This window comes from Gracilinanus agilis, chromosome 5 (assembly GCF_016433145.1).
Source record: "Gracilinanus agilis isolate LMUSP501 chromosome 5, AgileGrace, whole genome shotgun sequence".
Classification (NCBI taxonomy): Eukaryota; Metazoa; Chordata; class Mammalia; order Didelphimorphia; family Didelphidae; genus Gracilinanus; species Gracilinanus agilis.
This window is the reverse complement of record NC_058134.1, coordinates 223,580,856-223,594,170: the sequence shown is the minus strand read 5'-3', so window position 1 is coordinate 223,594,170 and position 13,315 is coordinate 223,580,856. Positions and strand designations below refer to the sequence as shown.

The 13,315-nt window shown below is 45.9% G+C and overlaps 1 protein-coding gene across 1 annotated transcript in view; it reads left to right on the top strand.

Annotated features, from left to right (window-relative positions):
* RFX4 (regulatory factor X4) overlaps positions 1–13,315 on the top strand; it is a 102,484-nt gene that overhangs the window by 38,744 nt on the left and 50,425 nt on the right. Inside the window, exons 5-8 of the mRNA XM_044679136.1 lie at positions 3,195–3,408; positions 7,113–7,190; positions 12,091–12,254; positions 12,590–12,707. Of these exons, the coding sequence (XP_044535071.1) occupies positions 3,195–3,408; positions 7,113–7,190; positions 12,091–12,254; positions 12,590–12,707 (574 nt within the window). The remainder of the gene's footprint in view (positions 1–3,194; positions 3,409–7,112; positions 7,191–12,090; positions 12,255–12,589; positions 12,708–13,315) is intronic.

The window sequence follows — 13,315 nt, the reverse complement described above, 5'->3', positions numbered from 1 at the left end:
GGAGAGCATCTTTCTCATAAGTCCCTCCAAGTCATCCTGGGTCATTGCATTGCTGCTAGTAGAGAAGTTTATTACATTCGATTGTGCCATAATGTATCAGTCTCTGTGTATAAGGTTCTCCTGGTTCTGCTCCTTTCACTCTGTATCAATTCCTGGAGGTCATTCCAGTTCACATGGAATTCCTCCAGTTCATTATTCCTTTGAGCACAATAGTATTCCATCACCAACAGATACTACAATTTGTTCATCCATTCCCCAATTGAAGGGCAGCCCCTCATTTTCCAATTTTTTGCCACCACAAAGAGTGCAAATTGCCAGAAATCTTGATAAGGGCACCAGGCTCTCTTATCCTTGGAAGCAAAGCCAGCCCAGTCTTCTGAGCTGGTATTTTTACACTGGCTTTTATACTGTGGGGCTGGCTACACTGACAGGAGGGAGACCTCTGTGTGCAGACCAGCAAAGCCCAAGGGGGTCTGGGGACCTGGGTGGCCCTCCCTGGGGCTCTACTTTTGTGTTCTTATATAGTCATTTATTTTTTTTTAAGTCCCTTACTTTCTGTCTTGATAACAACTCTAAGATAGAAGGGGATTAAGTGATTTGCCCAGGGTCACAAAGCTTGGAAGTGTCTGAGGCTGGATTAGAACCCACTTCTTCCCAATTCAGGTCTGGCACTTTATCTATTATGTTACCTAGCTACCCCCTGTATAGTCAATTCAATAAGCATTTTGAGGGACACACTTACCACTCTTCTGCCTTGAAACCAATAAACAGTAGTCATGCGAATTCAGAAGGTAAGGCTTAAAAAAACCAACCAAAACCATTTTCCCTATCTACTGTGTACAGGGCACTGTCCTAGGTGCTAGGGACCCCAAAGCCAAAGGAAACACACTTCTTGACTTCTTTTATGCTCCCTTGGGGAGAATTTCATGTAGTGGGATGTTCTGCAGGCTGATGGGAATCATGAGGCCAATGGGCAGGAAAGAGCCAGGCAGGGGTGATGCTGTGGTCTTGAAAACACTTTCTCTGCCCTTCTCTATTCTCTCCAATGTCCCTCCACCAGGGCCTGAGGGGCTCTTTGCAGTCTGAGGTCAGGGGACTCTAATATCTGGCTTGGAAAGTACTACCTTCCATCCATCAGTCCCTCCTCAAGAAGATCCTATTGAGTGCCTGCTGTTTGGAAGGCACTGCGCCAGGTTCATGGGCAGAGTACATAGACAGCAATGGACTGGTCCCTGCCCTCGGCTCCCTTCCACTCTAACCTTAAATGTAGAAGCATCTTTCCATGGGCCAGAATGAGCCTCTGGGCATTATTTTATAGAGCCTCCTCCCAGGTAGTAAGAGCAGTTCCTATTCTCCCTCTTATTAATCAGCTGGAGAGAATGAAACCCCAAAAGGAAGCTGATTCTCTATGTGGAAGTCTCAAAGGCAGTCCCTGGCAGAGAAGCCGGGGGCCAGCTCCTTAGACCCCAGAGAAACTGAAACTGAGACTTGATTTCCCTGTCCTGGTGTTGGCCCAAGTGCAATGAAAAGCCAAGGCCTGTCAGTCTTGAATCTGCTCATCCAGCCCGACTCCTTGGCTATGCTGGACAGAGGACGGAGGTCGTTTGCCCTATTTTCTTCAGAGAAATGTATGTTTCTCTCCTCCTGGAGGAGAACCTCTCCAGGTCCTCCACCATGTTTCATGTCATGCCCCCTCTCTAGACTCAGGCTTCTGCTGAATGTTCAGTGGCAGGGCCATTACTAAACCCTTTTCAAAAGGAGAAAAATAGTTCATTAGAGCCCAGAAGGATCTCAGGGACCCCCTAGCCCTCTCTCCTCATTTCATAGGTAAGGAAACAGATGAATCAGAAGAGACGGCATCTGCCTGCTACTCATAGATGAATAATGGAGAGAGACCAGGCTTGAACTGGGGACTCCTGGCTCCTGGTATAGTGGAAAGAACACAGGCTCTGGAGTCAGAAGACCTGGATTCAAATTCTGATGCTCACCACCTGGGGGATCCTAGGACTCAATTTCCTCATCTGTAAGGAGGTTGGATGAGATGATCTCTTCCAACTTATTTTAAATATGACTCCTAAAGAATGGCGCTTATTTGCTCCCCAGATGTGCAAGACGAGTCACAGGAACACTACTTAGCAAGCCTGCTCCTCCTGTCTGGCTAGGAGGGCCTGCTATAAGTGTGGGCTATCTGGTCAACAAGCCATGGAAGATGGCCAGCCAGATACCAATGGGAAATGTCCATGTCCACATCCCGTGGTATCAAAGATTCAATTCTCAGGGGCAGCTGGGTGGTTCAGTGGATGGAGAGCCAGGACTAGAGATGGGAGGTCTTCTGCCTTGGAACCAATGCCTAGTATTGATTCTAAGATGGAAGGTAAGGGTTTTTTTTTAAATTCAATTTTCACTTTTTTTCTCCTTAAGATGTTATTTTGGGGAGACAGCTAAGTAGCTCAGTGGATAGAGTACCAGACCTGGAGTCAGGAGGACCTGGGTTCAAATCTGACCTCACATACTTTCTAACTGTGTGACCCTGGGCAAGTCACTTAACCCCCATTGCCTAGTTATTTAACCCTGGCTGCCTATTCCTTGATGTTCTTCTGTCTTAGAGTTGATACTATGATAGAAAGTGAAGTTGGAAAAAAAAGTTAGTTGGTTTATTTTCTTCCTAGCATTATTTACAGCTGGGAACTGAGCTGAGAGCTGGAAAGCCTTTAATACATTACCTTAGCTGACCCCAAATGTCCCAAACCCCATTCCAGCCAGCTTGCTTCACAGAACCTAGGACCCTAGATCTAGAGCTGGGAGAGGGCTAGGAGATCATTTGGCCCAAGCCCCTCATGTCATAGATAAGGAAACTGAGGCCCAGAGAAGTCATAGGACCCTGGATTTGAGACCAGAAGGAGCCTCAAAGGTCATATGATAGTAGAACCCCATTTTATAAAACAGGAAACCGAAACCCCCCAAATTAAGTGTCTCACCCAAAGGCATTATGGACAGATCTGGATTTGAACTCAGGTCCTTAAATTCCAAATGCAACTCTCTTTTCCCTGCACTGTTTTCAACTCATTTCAATTTAGCAAGCATTTGTTAAGTGCCTACTGTGTACTCAGGTGAACTTTACTGTAGTCACTGCTCACAAGGAGATTAAGTCGGTTTGATGTTGGAATACTTGAATTCTTGCTTCTGTGTTCCAGGTACCACTACTACGGCATTGCTGTGAAAGAAAGCTCTCAGTATTATGACGTGATGTATTCAAAGAAAGGAGCTGCTTGGGTCAGTGAGTCAGGGAAAAAAGAAGTGAGCAAGCAGACAGTGGCGTATTCCCCGCGGTCCAAGCTGGGCACCTTACTGCCTGAGTTCCCCAATGTCAAGGACCTGAATCTGCCCGCCAGCCTGCCAGAGGAGAAGGTGGGTAACCATACTGGAAATCAGCTTCTCTCTGTCTTTCTCTCTCTATTTCTCTTTTTCTTTTCCTCTTCCCTCCTTCTGTGTCCGTGTCTGTCTATGCATCTGTGCCTCCATCTATCTCTGTTTCTCTGTCTTTCCTCCACCCTCTCTCTGTTTCTCTGTCTCTCTTTCCCTTCCTCCTTCCCTTTATGCCTCATCGCAAAAGAGTCCATTTAAACTCTAACTGCCATCCAACGACCACAAAAGGTCAAAGAGTACCATTCCATGTGGGAAGGACCCAGTGCATTGAACATGCTTTTCAACAAGTCTACATATGCCAAGCATCTGTTACCTTACAAGACCCTGCAAAGCCATTTGAGGAACTGATGATACAGTGAAGACAAAGACCCAATCCCTGCCCTTGAGGGATGTACGATTTAGAAGGAGGAAGCCTGGGGTATGCTGGGTTGCTCAGTGGACTGAGAGCCAGGCTTGGAGACAGGAAGTCCTGGGCTCAAAATGTGGCCTCAGATACTTCCTAGCTGGGTGACCCTGAACAAGTCACTTAATCCTCTTTGCCTAGCCCTTACTGCTCATCTGCCTTGGAAGCAATACACAGAACTGATTCTAAGACTGAAGGTAAGGGTTTAAAAAAAATAGGAGGAGGAAGATAAAGAAGTCTTTGACATGCAGCCTAGCACTGGCTGAGGACTCACTGGGCTGTCTCCCCAGACCACTTCCCATGAGACTAGGAGCCTTGGAATTTTCCCCCAAGATCTAGGCAATAGGGGCTGTGTCAGGGAGAGAACTCTGGGATGGTCATTTCCCAAAGCCTGGGAGAGCTGAGAAACACACAAACAAGCGTCCAGAGATGGGCGGTGACATACTCAAAATGTGCAGGATAGAAAGTAGAGCTCAGAGTTCACAGTTCAGAGTTGGTTTTTCCTTTTAATGATTGGGGGGGGGGCAAGGCAAAGGGATTGCTAGGCAGTGTGGTAGCTAGTTTAGACCCCATCTATGGACTAGATAATGCAATAGATGCCTTCGTGAATAAACTCTCCATTGCTGTGATCAAGCCCATCTCCTTAGGGATGCAGTATATCCAGCTGCTTCTAAAGTGGAGCAATTCCAATTTCTGGAGTGCTTTAATCTTCACAATACGCATTCCTCACAAAAAAATATATAAGGTCTGAAGCAGGGGTCATCCATACTGGCTCCACAGTCAGAGTCCCTGGGTTCAAATGCTGCCTCCAATGCTTCCTGCTTGTATGACCTTAGACAAATCACTTAACCTCCTGGACCTCAGTTTCCTCAGGTGTAAAATGAGGGGATTGAATTGGACAAGGTCCCTTCCAGTTTGAGATCTCTGATACCCATTTTACAGATGAGGAAGCTGACATGAAGGAAGGCTCGTTTGTCTGGTTAGTAAATGGCGGAGGTGGGATCCAAACCCAGGTCCCGCCAGACCCCAAATCCAGTGATTTTTCTACACATCCTTGTAAGCTGGATGTAAAATGCTGGGTCTTGCAGCGCCTTTTAAAGGAAACAAGGGGTTTAAATCTGGCTTCAGACACTTCCTAGCTGCATGACCCTGGGCAAGTCATTTAACCCCTATTGCTTCTCTTTTACCATTCTTCTGTCTTGGAACCAATACATGGTATTGATTTTTGGATGGAAGGCAAGGGTTTAAAACAAACAAAAAAAGGAAACAAAGTGCTATGCCATGATCACCCTTTTGGTTTTACAAGTTTCAGCCTCTAGTTCTAAAATCTGGAAGAAACCAGACAGGATCCTGAAGATCATAGTAATGTGCATAATGGTTAGAAAGCCAGCCTTGCAGGCAGGCAGATATAGGTTCAAGCTCTGCCTCTGGGACCTTCAGCCAATCATTGGATTTTTCAATGTCCCCAAAAATCTCAATCTCTCTGTCTCTCTTCATCTCTCTCTCTCTCTGTCTCTGTCTCTTCTACTCTCTCTCTCTCTGTCTTTCTGTCTCTCTGTCTCCTCTGTCTGACTGTCTGTCTCTGTCTCCTCTCTCTCTTTGTCTCCCTCTCCCTCTCCCCCACCCCTAATAGCAATTCTAAGACAGGAGAGTGGTAAGGGCTAGGCAATCTAAGTTAGGTGACTTGCACTAGGTCTTATATCTAGGACGTATATAAGGTCAAATTTGAACCCAGGACCTCCCATCTCCAGGCCTGGCACTCTATGCACTGTGCTACTTAGCTGCAGCCCTGCCCCCATCAGACAATCTCTTGCAGAGCAGGTACATTTCTTCATTCAGTGGTTTGCTATCAATGAAATCACAATTTGACTTTTAAAGTCCAGAATTCACAGATGATGATTGGGTTGATTTATCCTGGTTAAGCTCTTTATTTCTAAAATCAATTTCTCTGTGATATCACTGTTAATTGCTCGTTTTGCAGAATTTAGGAGGCAGCTTTTTAAACCAACACCTCGCCCTTCCCCCAATCTGAGATACAGCTTCATTTAGTAGGAATAGCTGACAAGAAATCAGGAGACCGGGAAGGCAGAATGTCAGCTCTGTCATATTGAGGAACTTGGGTTTCATGGCTTTGGATGGAAGAAGGGTCCCTTTCAGTTTTCAATATTCTGAATTGGAATGATTTTAATTTTTTAAATTCTTAATTAAAAATGTTAAAAATTTAAATTTTAAATTAAAAAATTTTTAATTTTTAAATTTTTAAAAATTTAAATTAAAATTTTTAATTAAAAAATTTTTTTCAGTACCATCTAAGGCTCCTGATTTTCCAAATAAGGAAACTTTTCCCCAAGGATAGGAAGGGACCTGTCCAATTTCACACAGAAGTGGGACTAGAACTCAAGTCTTATTATCAGTCATTTAAAAAAAAAAACCCTTACCTTCTGTCTTAGAATCAGTCCTAAATATCAGTTCTAGGGTAGAAAAGCAGTAAGGGCTAGGCAATGGGTTTAAGTGACTTTCCCAGGGTCACACAGCTAGGAAGGGTCTGAGGTCCGATTTGAAACCTGGACCTCCAGTCTCTAGTTCTGGCTTTCAATCCATTTTGTATTTTGTACGGTCTGGATCGCATCCTCACACAGATAATGAATGACCTGCAATCTTTGGAGGGGATGTCGATAAATAAGCTTTTTTTAAAAAATCCAGACCTATGATTTCATCAGTGTAGAGAATTTCCGATTGGGAAATTCCTCCATTGATGCAGACCAGAATCTCATCTGAAATTTATAATCCCGAAGAGTAGCGGGGGCCCTGAAAAGAGATTTGCAAGTAGCCACCCAGCTGGCATGTGTCAGAGGGTCCTGAGTTCAGCCCTTCCTGAATCCAGGGCCAGTCTTTTGTCTAGTGTGCCACACTCCTATCCATGGCAGAGATTTTCATTCCTCCGACCCCAAAATGACCATTGGGAGGTTTTTATTTTAGTCTATTGTTTGAAAATGTAGAGAAAGCGCCCATTTTGGCCCCAGAGCCTTGGGCTTCTAGAGCTCCTGATCTAAGAAGAAAATCTAAAAGTGATCTGGGGGAAAGCAGCCACCTTCCATTTATCTTTGAAGAAATTGAATCTGGCCGAGGGTCCCACAGATGGTGTCTGTCTTCAACACCCACATTTTGTCTTCACCTTTTAGTACCATCTGTCAGCCCAGGAGGAAGGAGGCTGGGCTTTCCAGAGGGGAATGGTCTGGGAGCTAAAAAACCATCTAACAGCCACCTTGTGTCTGTGCCTCAGGTTTCGACCTTCATCATGATGTACAGAACCCATTGTCAGAGGATACTGGACACCGTAATAAGAGCCAACTTTGACGAGGTAGGTCCAGAAATGAGCAAATCTTATATTGCAAGGCAATTTTATTCACTCAAAAAAAAAAATAACAGACACTCAACAGTGGCGAGAGACTTGATGCCTCTTTAAGAGTACCTTCCTTTCTATTATTTTCATTGGGGAACCCAGTTCTGGTCATAGTCAGAGGGTCAAGAAGGGGTGGTGGTTGTTGAATTGTTTCAGTTGCATCCAGCTCTCCATGACCCCATTTGCAGTTTTCTTGGCATAAATACTAGAATGATTTGCCATTTCCTTCTCCAGCCCATTTTAAAGATGAGGAACTGAGGCCAACAGGGGTTAAGTGAACTTGCCCAGGGTCACACGTCTTAGAAGTATCTGAGGCCAGATTTGAACTCAGGTCTTCTTGACTCCAGACCTTGCACTCTATCCACTGTGCCATCCAACTGCCTTTAAGAAGTAGAGGGGGTTGTAATTAATATATCAAAATGCTTATTCATAGAGACAGAAAAGAGGAGTAATGTTTGCTATACTTAAGAACCCCCTTCCTGGAGTATTCTCAGGGAAAAGCTGGTGTTTTTTGGATCTGACCAGCCTATACAAGGAGCAGAGCCTGGATAAGAGGGAGTTCTGACTAGCAGTGGTCTTACTACCATGGTAGACAAAATGGTGGTCTTCCATTCATAGGAACCTAAATTTAGAGCTGCAAGGGTCCGCAGAGGCCACGGAGTCCAACTTCTCCTTTTATTGATGAAAACAGGGAGGCCCAGAAAAATGAAAGCCAAGCTCACTCAGGCAGGAGATAACAGGGCCAAAATTTGAATCCAACTCCTCTGACTCCCAAGTCTGGCTCTTCCATATTATCCCCCCCCCCCCGCCCCATTTAAGTTTATTCACTAGATTATTCAAAGATCTCTTTGGGGATTCCAAAGTCCTTTTAACACTTTGTATCCAGTAAGAGAATTCACCAGTCACTTACTGGATAACAAAGTGTTAACTCAAAATAGACAAAGAGAATAAAGAATTCCCTTTCACACAGGAAAAATAACCCCTGAGACCAACCACTTAAGAGTGAAGGGAGAGGGGCAGCCGGGAGGCTCAGTGGGTAGAGAGCCAGATTCAGACACTTCCTAGCTGGGCAAGTCACTAAGTCCCAATTGCCTAGCCCTAACCTTCTTCTTCTGCCTTGGAACCAGCCCTTAGTAGACAGAAGGTGAGGGTTAAACATTTTAAAGAGTGAAGGGAGAGTTTTCCCAGCAGGTGAAGCCTGGAATTCTTTTAGCCCACATCCTCTGTGGGTTACACCTAGTCTTGGAGGGTGGTGGGGAGGAGGGGGTGCTGGGCAACAAGAGGATGGAGCCTTCCCATGGGTCTTTGTGCTTCTGGGGAAGCTCTGGGCTCTCACACTCAGTGGTGGGAAAGGGGACGCTACCCTGGAAAGAAACCTACATTCTTCTGAGGTCGGCGGGGCATTGTGTGGCCGTCCTTGGCATCTTGTCCATCAAGGCCCACTGCTTTCCCACCCCTCGTCTTTTTATTACCCACATTATCTTCCCTGAAATGGAATTCCCCCCCTTCAGGGGGCTTTTAGCCCAGGGGGGACGTTTTCTTTAGACAGGAATGCCTTCACTTTTATGAGACCGGGTGTGTGTGGTTTCTTTGAGTTTCTCTGGAAGGGTGCTTGGATGGCATTTCAGACAAGCATATTAAAATTTCCTTTGGGATAACAGAGGCTTTTCAATGCCAAGGCTGAATCTCCTTTCGTTTTCCTGCCTTTTATTCGCTCTCCTTATATTAAAATATTGTCCCAATAGGACATAATGAGTTACTTTGTCTATTTGAAGATGGCACTACCGGGTCCAGGCCCACCACGGGGGTACCCCCTTCTCGAGGGAGTGAGCTCATCTGGCACCATTCGGATAGGCAGTCTTAAACTGGATCTGACCACAGTTTAATGATTGTTTACCCCTCTGATTCTGGAGAGTGCTCGGTGAGGGCATGGGGAAGCCTGAAGCTTTGACCCTGGACCACGATGGGCATCTGTGAGCAACCCCCTGCCACATCACCAAGATGGCAGGAAGGAAGAGAGACCCAGATCCCAGCCCGGCCTCTCCTAGCCTCTCCTGGCTTTGGTTTGGTTTTTTTGCCCACCATAAGCTCTGCTTTGAAGAAGAAGCTGGTCGGACCCAAGATTAACCAGCCAGACCTCTTCTCATGATCTGGTATCCCTAAATTCTCTAGACTCGAGCTAGTAGGTCCAACTGGATACAGCCATTACCTATACCCCTGGTTCCAAAATTGCTACCTCTAGAGTCATCAGGTGCTGGGTTTGAATCCTAGTTTTGCCACTTCCTTGTCTTCCTTGTCCTTGCACAAGTTCCTTTCTTTCTTTGAGCCTCAGTTTCTTTCTCTGTAGAATAGTAAATTTATAAATGGAAAGAACTCCAGGAGTTTTTGAGTTAAACCACTTCATTTTACAGATGAATGAAATTATTCTAGAAAAATGAAATGACTTGCCTAGGGATACACAGCTAGAAAGTGTCTGAGGCTGGATTTGAACTCAGGTCTTCCTCATTCCAGGTTCCATACTCTAAAATGAGGGCCTTGGACTCAATGATCCCAGGAGAAGGGGAGATCTTTCTGTGTGCTAAGCTAAGACAGCACCAATGCCCTTTCCCTTTTCTGCACCCCAGGGTGGCTCATTCTTCCATCTCTGCTGTGGCTTTTACAGTCCTCAGCATGATCAAGAAGATGAGAAGAATGAGCAGAGGAAGAAGATGAGGATGATCAGACCACCTTGCATTTGCCTTATGTTTTGTTTTGTTTTTCCAAAGTGCTTTTCTATTCAAGATCTCCTTTGAGTCCTATGGCTTGTCTTAGGGCAGGATAACCAACACATTCATTCCCATTTAACATATGGGTAACCTGCCTAAAGTTGCCTAGCAGTAAGGGAATCCCCACCTAAAGGGTCTTTATGAGGAGCCCCCCCCCTCAGATCTGTGGCCCCAGAGGAGACTGGCACAAGACCAAGGTAGTTAGGGGGTGGACTTAGAGACAGAGACTCAGATTCAAATCCTACCCTAGATAGTTTTCTAGTGGCGTGGCCCTGGGTAAGTCACCTCACTTCTGTCTGCCTTAGTTTCCTCACCTATAAAATGGGAATAATAATAGCATCTACATCACAGGGTTGTTGTGGGGACTAAATGACATAACATGTCAACAACTTTACCAATCACAAACCAAGCTACTTTCATCATCGTTGTCGTCATCGTCATCTCTGCAATACAGAGCATCGCCACAGCAGCATTTCTTCTATTTTTAGTTTATGTCTGTTCCGAGGCTTGAAGCAGGTTGATCCTTTTTCACCAGTCTGGGAAAAGTTATCCCAAAGGCAGCACATACGGGCTTCTAGGATTCTGGATTCTGCCTTCCAGGCCCCTCCTGCATGGGACTGGGCACAAGGCTGGGTCCTTTCTCTACCCTACCCAAGCAGTCAGGAGCATCAGCATCAGCAGTCATGTGCTGGGAAGAACGTGGCCCCAGCTGGAGTTTGTCCCAGGGAGAGCACCTGGGGGTGGGGAGTTGGGGAGGAATGAAGGGACTAGAAAACACACCATTACCAAGGCAAACTGGAAAAGTCCCTTTCACATGCATTGTCCTATTTGACTCTCAGAGCCTTCTGGTGAGATGGACAGATCATCTACTGTTTTTACTATGACTGTTTTGGAGAAGGGAAAACTGAGGCCCGGAGAGACTAACTGGCCTGCCCAGAATCATATAGGCAGTAAGCAGGACCACTGGGATGTGAGTTCAAATTTTACCTGTTTCTTACTCAGGAGCAGTGAATAAAGAGCCTGGCTTAAGAGTCAGAAAGATTCATTTTCCTGAATTCAAATCCAGCCTCAGACACTTACTAGCTGAGTGATCCTGGGCAAGTCACTTAGCCCTATTTGCCTCAGTTTCTTCATCTGTAAAATGAGCCAGAGAAGGAAATGGCAAACAGTCTAGAACCTTTGCCAAGAAAACCCCAAATGGGGTCCTGAAGAATCTGACGTGACCCGAATGACCAAAGTGAACAACACTTAGATGTTGCTAGAGGGTGGCAGAGTACACAAAATGTTGAGTTTGGAATCAGGAAGACTTATTTTTATGAGTTCAAATCCTTGATCAGACTTTACTAGCTGTGTGACCCTGGGCAAGTCACTTATTTATTATCACAACAAACTCTGTTTGCCTCGGTTTCCTCATTTGTAAGATGGAGATAATAATAGCCCCTACCCCCAGAATGTTTGTGAGGATCAAATGAGACAATGATTATAAGGTGCTTAGTGCAGAGCCTGACACATAAGAAATGCTTAATAAAATATTAGCTGTTAGTGCTAGTTATTACCTGTCTGACTCTGGGCAAGTTACTTTCCCTCAGTTTTCCCATCTGTAAAAGTAGGGAATCGGACCAGATGGCCTCAGAGATCCTTTCCAGCTTCGGATCTACATGCCTAAGACCCTAGGCTACCCAATAATTTCCCCAAGCTTCTGACCTTTCTCACCTCCCATCCCTTCACCCCCCAATCTGACCTTTTGTGTGACCTAATTAGTTCATCTGTTAAACCAATCCATGACAAAGAATGCTAATGAGGTCGGTGTGTTAGCCCTGGCAGGTACCATTTACATTTTAAGAGAGTCCCCTGCAGAGACAAAGGCTTCCACTAAGGGTAACCCCAAGATGGGATTCTGGGCAGCCCGGGAGGCTGATGGGGATGTCTATTGGGGAACAGGTGGCACTTGCAGCTTGTTCCCAGGCTCCCCCACCCCCACCCCAGGGTGCTCTTTGTCCTGTGTGGAAGCAGCTCTGTTCATGCCAGCCCTGGGTCGGCGCCTGGCTAACAAGGTGTTTTGTTGTGTTTCTCCCCGCTTTGGGCTGATACAGGTTCAAAGTTTTCTTCTGCACTTTTGGCAAGGAATGCCCCCCCACATGCTGCCCGTGCTCGGTTCCTCCACTGTGGTCAACATCGTAGGCGTCTGTGACTCGATACTGTACAAAGCGATTTCTGGAGTGCTGATGCCCACCGTGCTCCAAGCATTACCGGACAGGTTAGTGGCACCCGGCTCGCAGGGGGGCTTGGGAAATAGTTACAGAATGAATGACTGGATTGGCGCATGGAAACCCCAAAGCAAAATCAAAGGCTGAGTGCAAAAGGGGGCATCGCTGGGTGTGTGCGCATGCGTGTGCCCGCGCGTGCCCCAGAATTTGTCCCTTTAGCCATTCTTCTGCATAATCTTTGGTGCCAGGGAAGCACGCTGGAGCCCCAGGCTCTGCCGTCTATCTATCTCATGGGGTTCCTGGGTGACTTGAATGACTGAGCTACACTGGCAGATGAAGGATAGGAGTGAGGGAGCTCTTTCTTCTTGTCCTGACTCCCCATGAGATCAAGGGAGAGGCCACTGAGCAATGGCAAGGGCTTGTGCGGGGTGCTGGCCCAGATGGGCGATCTGGAGTGCCCAACATGTCTTCAGGGTGTCTGTTGGGAGGATGAGATGGACATGGCAGGGATGGACCTCTCTAGATGACTGAGTTTCCTCTCTGAAGCCCTTCCCTGACCCTCCCAATTAGTAATGATAATCCCCCACCCCACCCCAGACTTCATACAACACTGTGCTGCTAAGTCCGCTACACTTTATTTGATTTGCTTTTTTTTAAAACTCTCCCTTTCTGTCTTAGAAACAGCTCTTGAGATAGAAAGGCAAGAGCTAGGCAAATGTGACTTGCCCTGGGTTCCACAGCTAGGAAACTTGTCTGAGGATTGATTTGAACTCAGGATCTCCCATCTCCAGGCCTGGCTCTCTATCTACTGTGTCATCTAGCTGGCCTGGTTAAGTGATTTTAAAAAAGGTGTGAACAAACAGTTTTCAAATGAAAATTTATAAGCTATGCAATCATTTAAAGACTGCTCTAAGCGACTAATTCTAAGATGAAAGTAAGGGGGAGAAGAAGGAGGAGGAGGAAAAGAAATAGGAAAAAAGGAGGAGAGGAGGAGGAGGAAGAGGAAGAAGAGGAAGAGGAGGAAGAGGAAGAAGAAGAAGAAGAAGAAGAAGAAGAAGAAGAAGAAGAAGAAGAAGAAGAAGAAGAAGAAGAAGAAGAAGAAGAAGAAGAA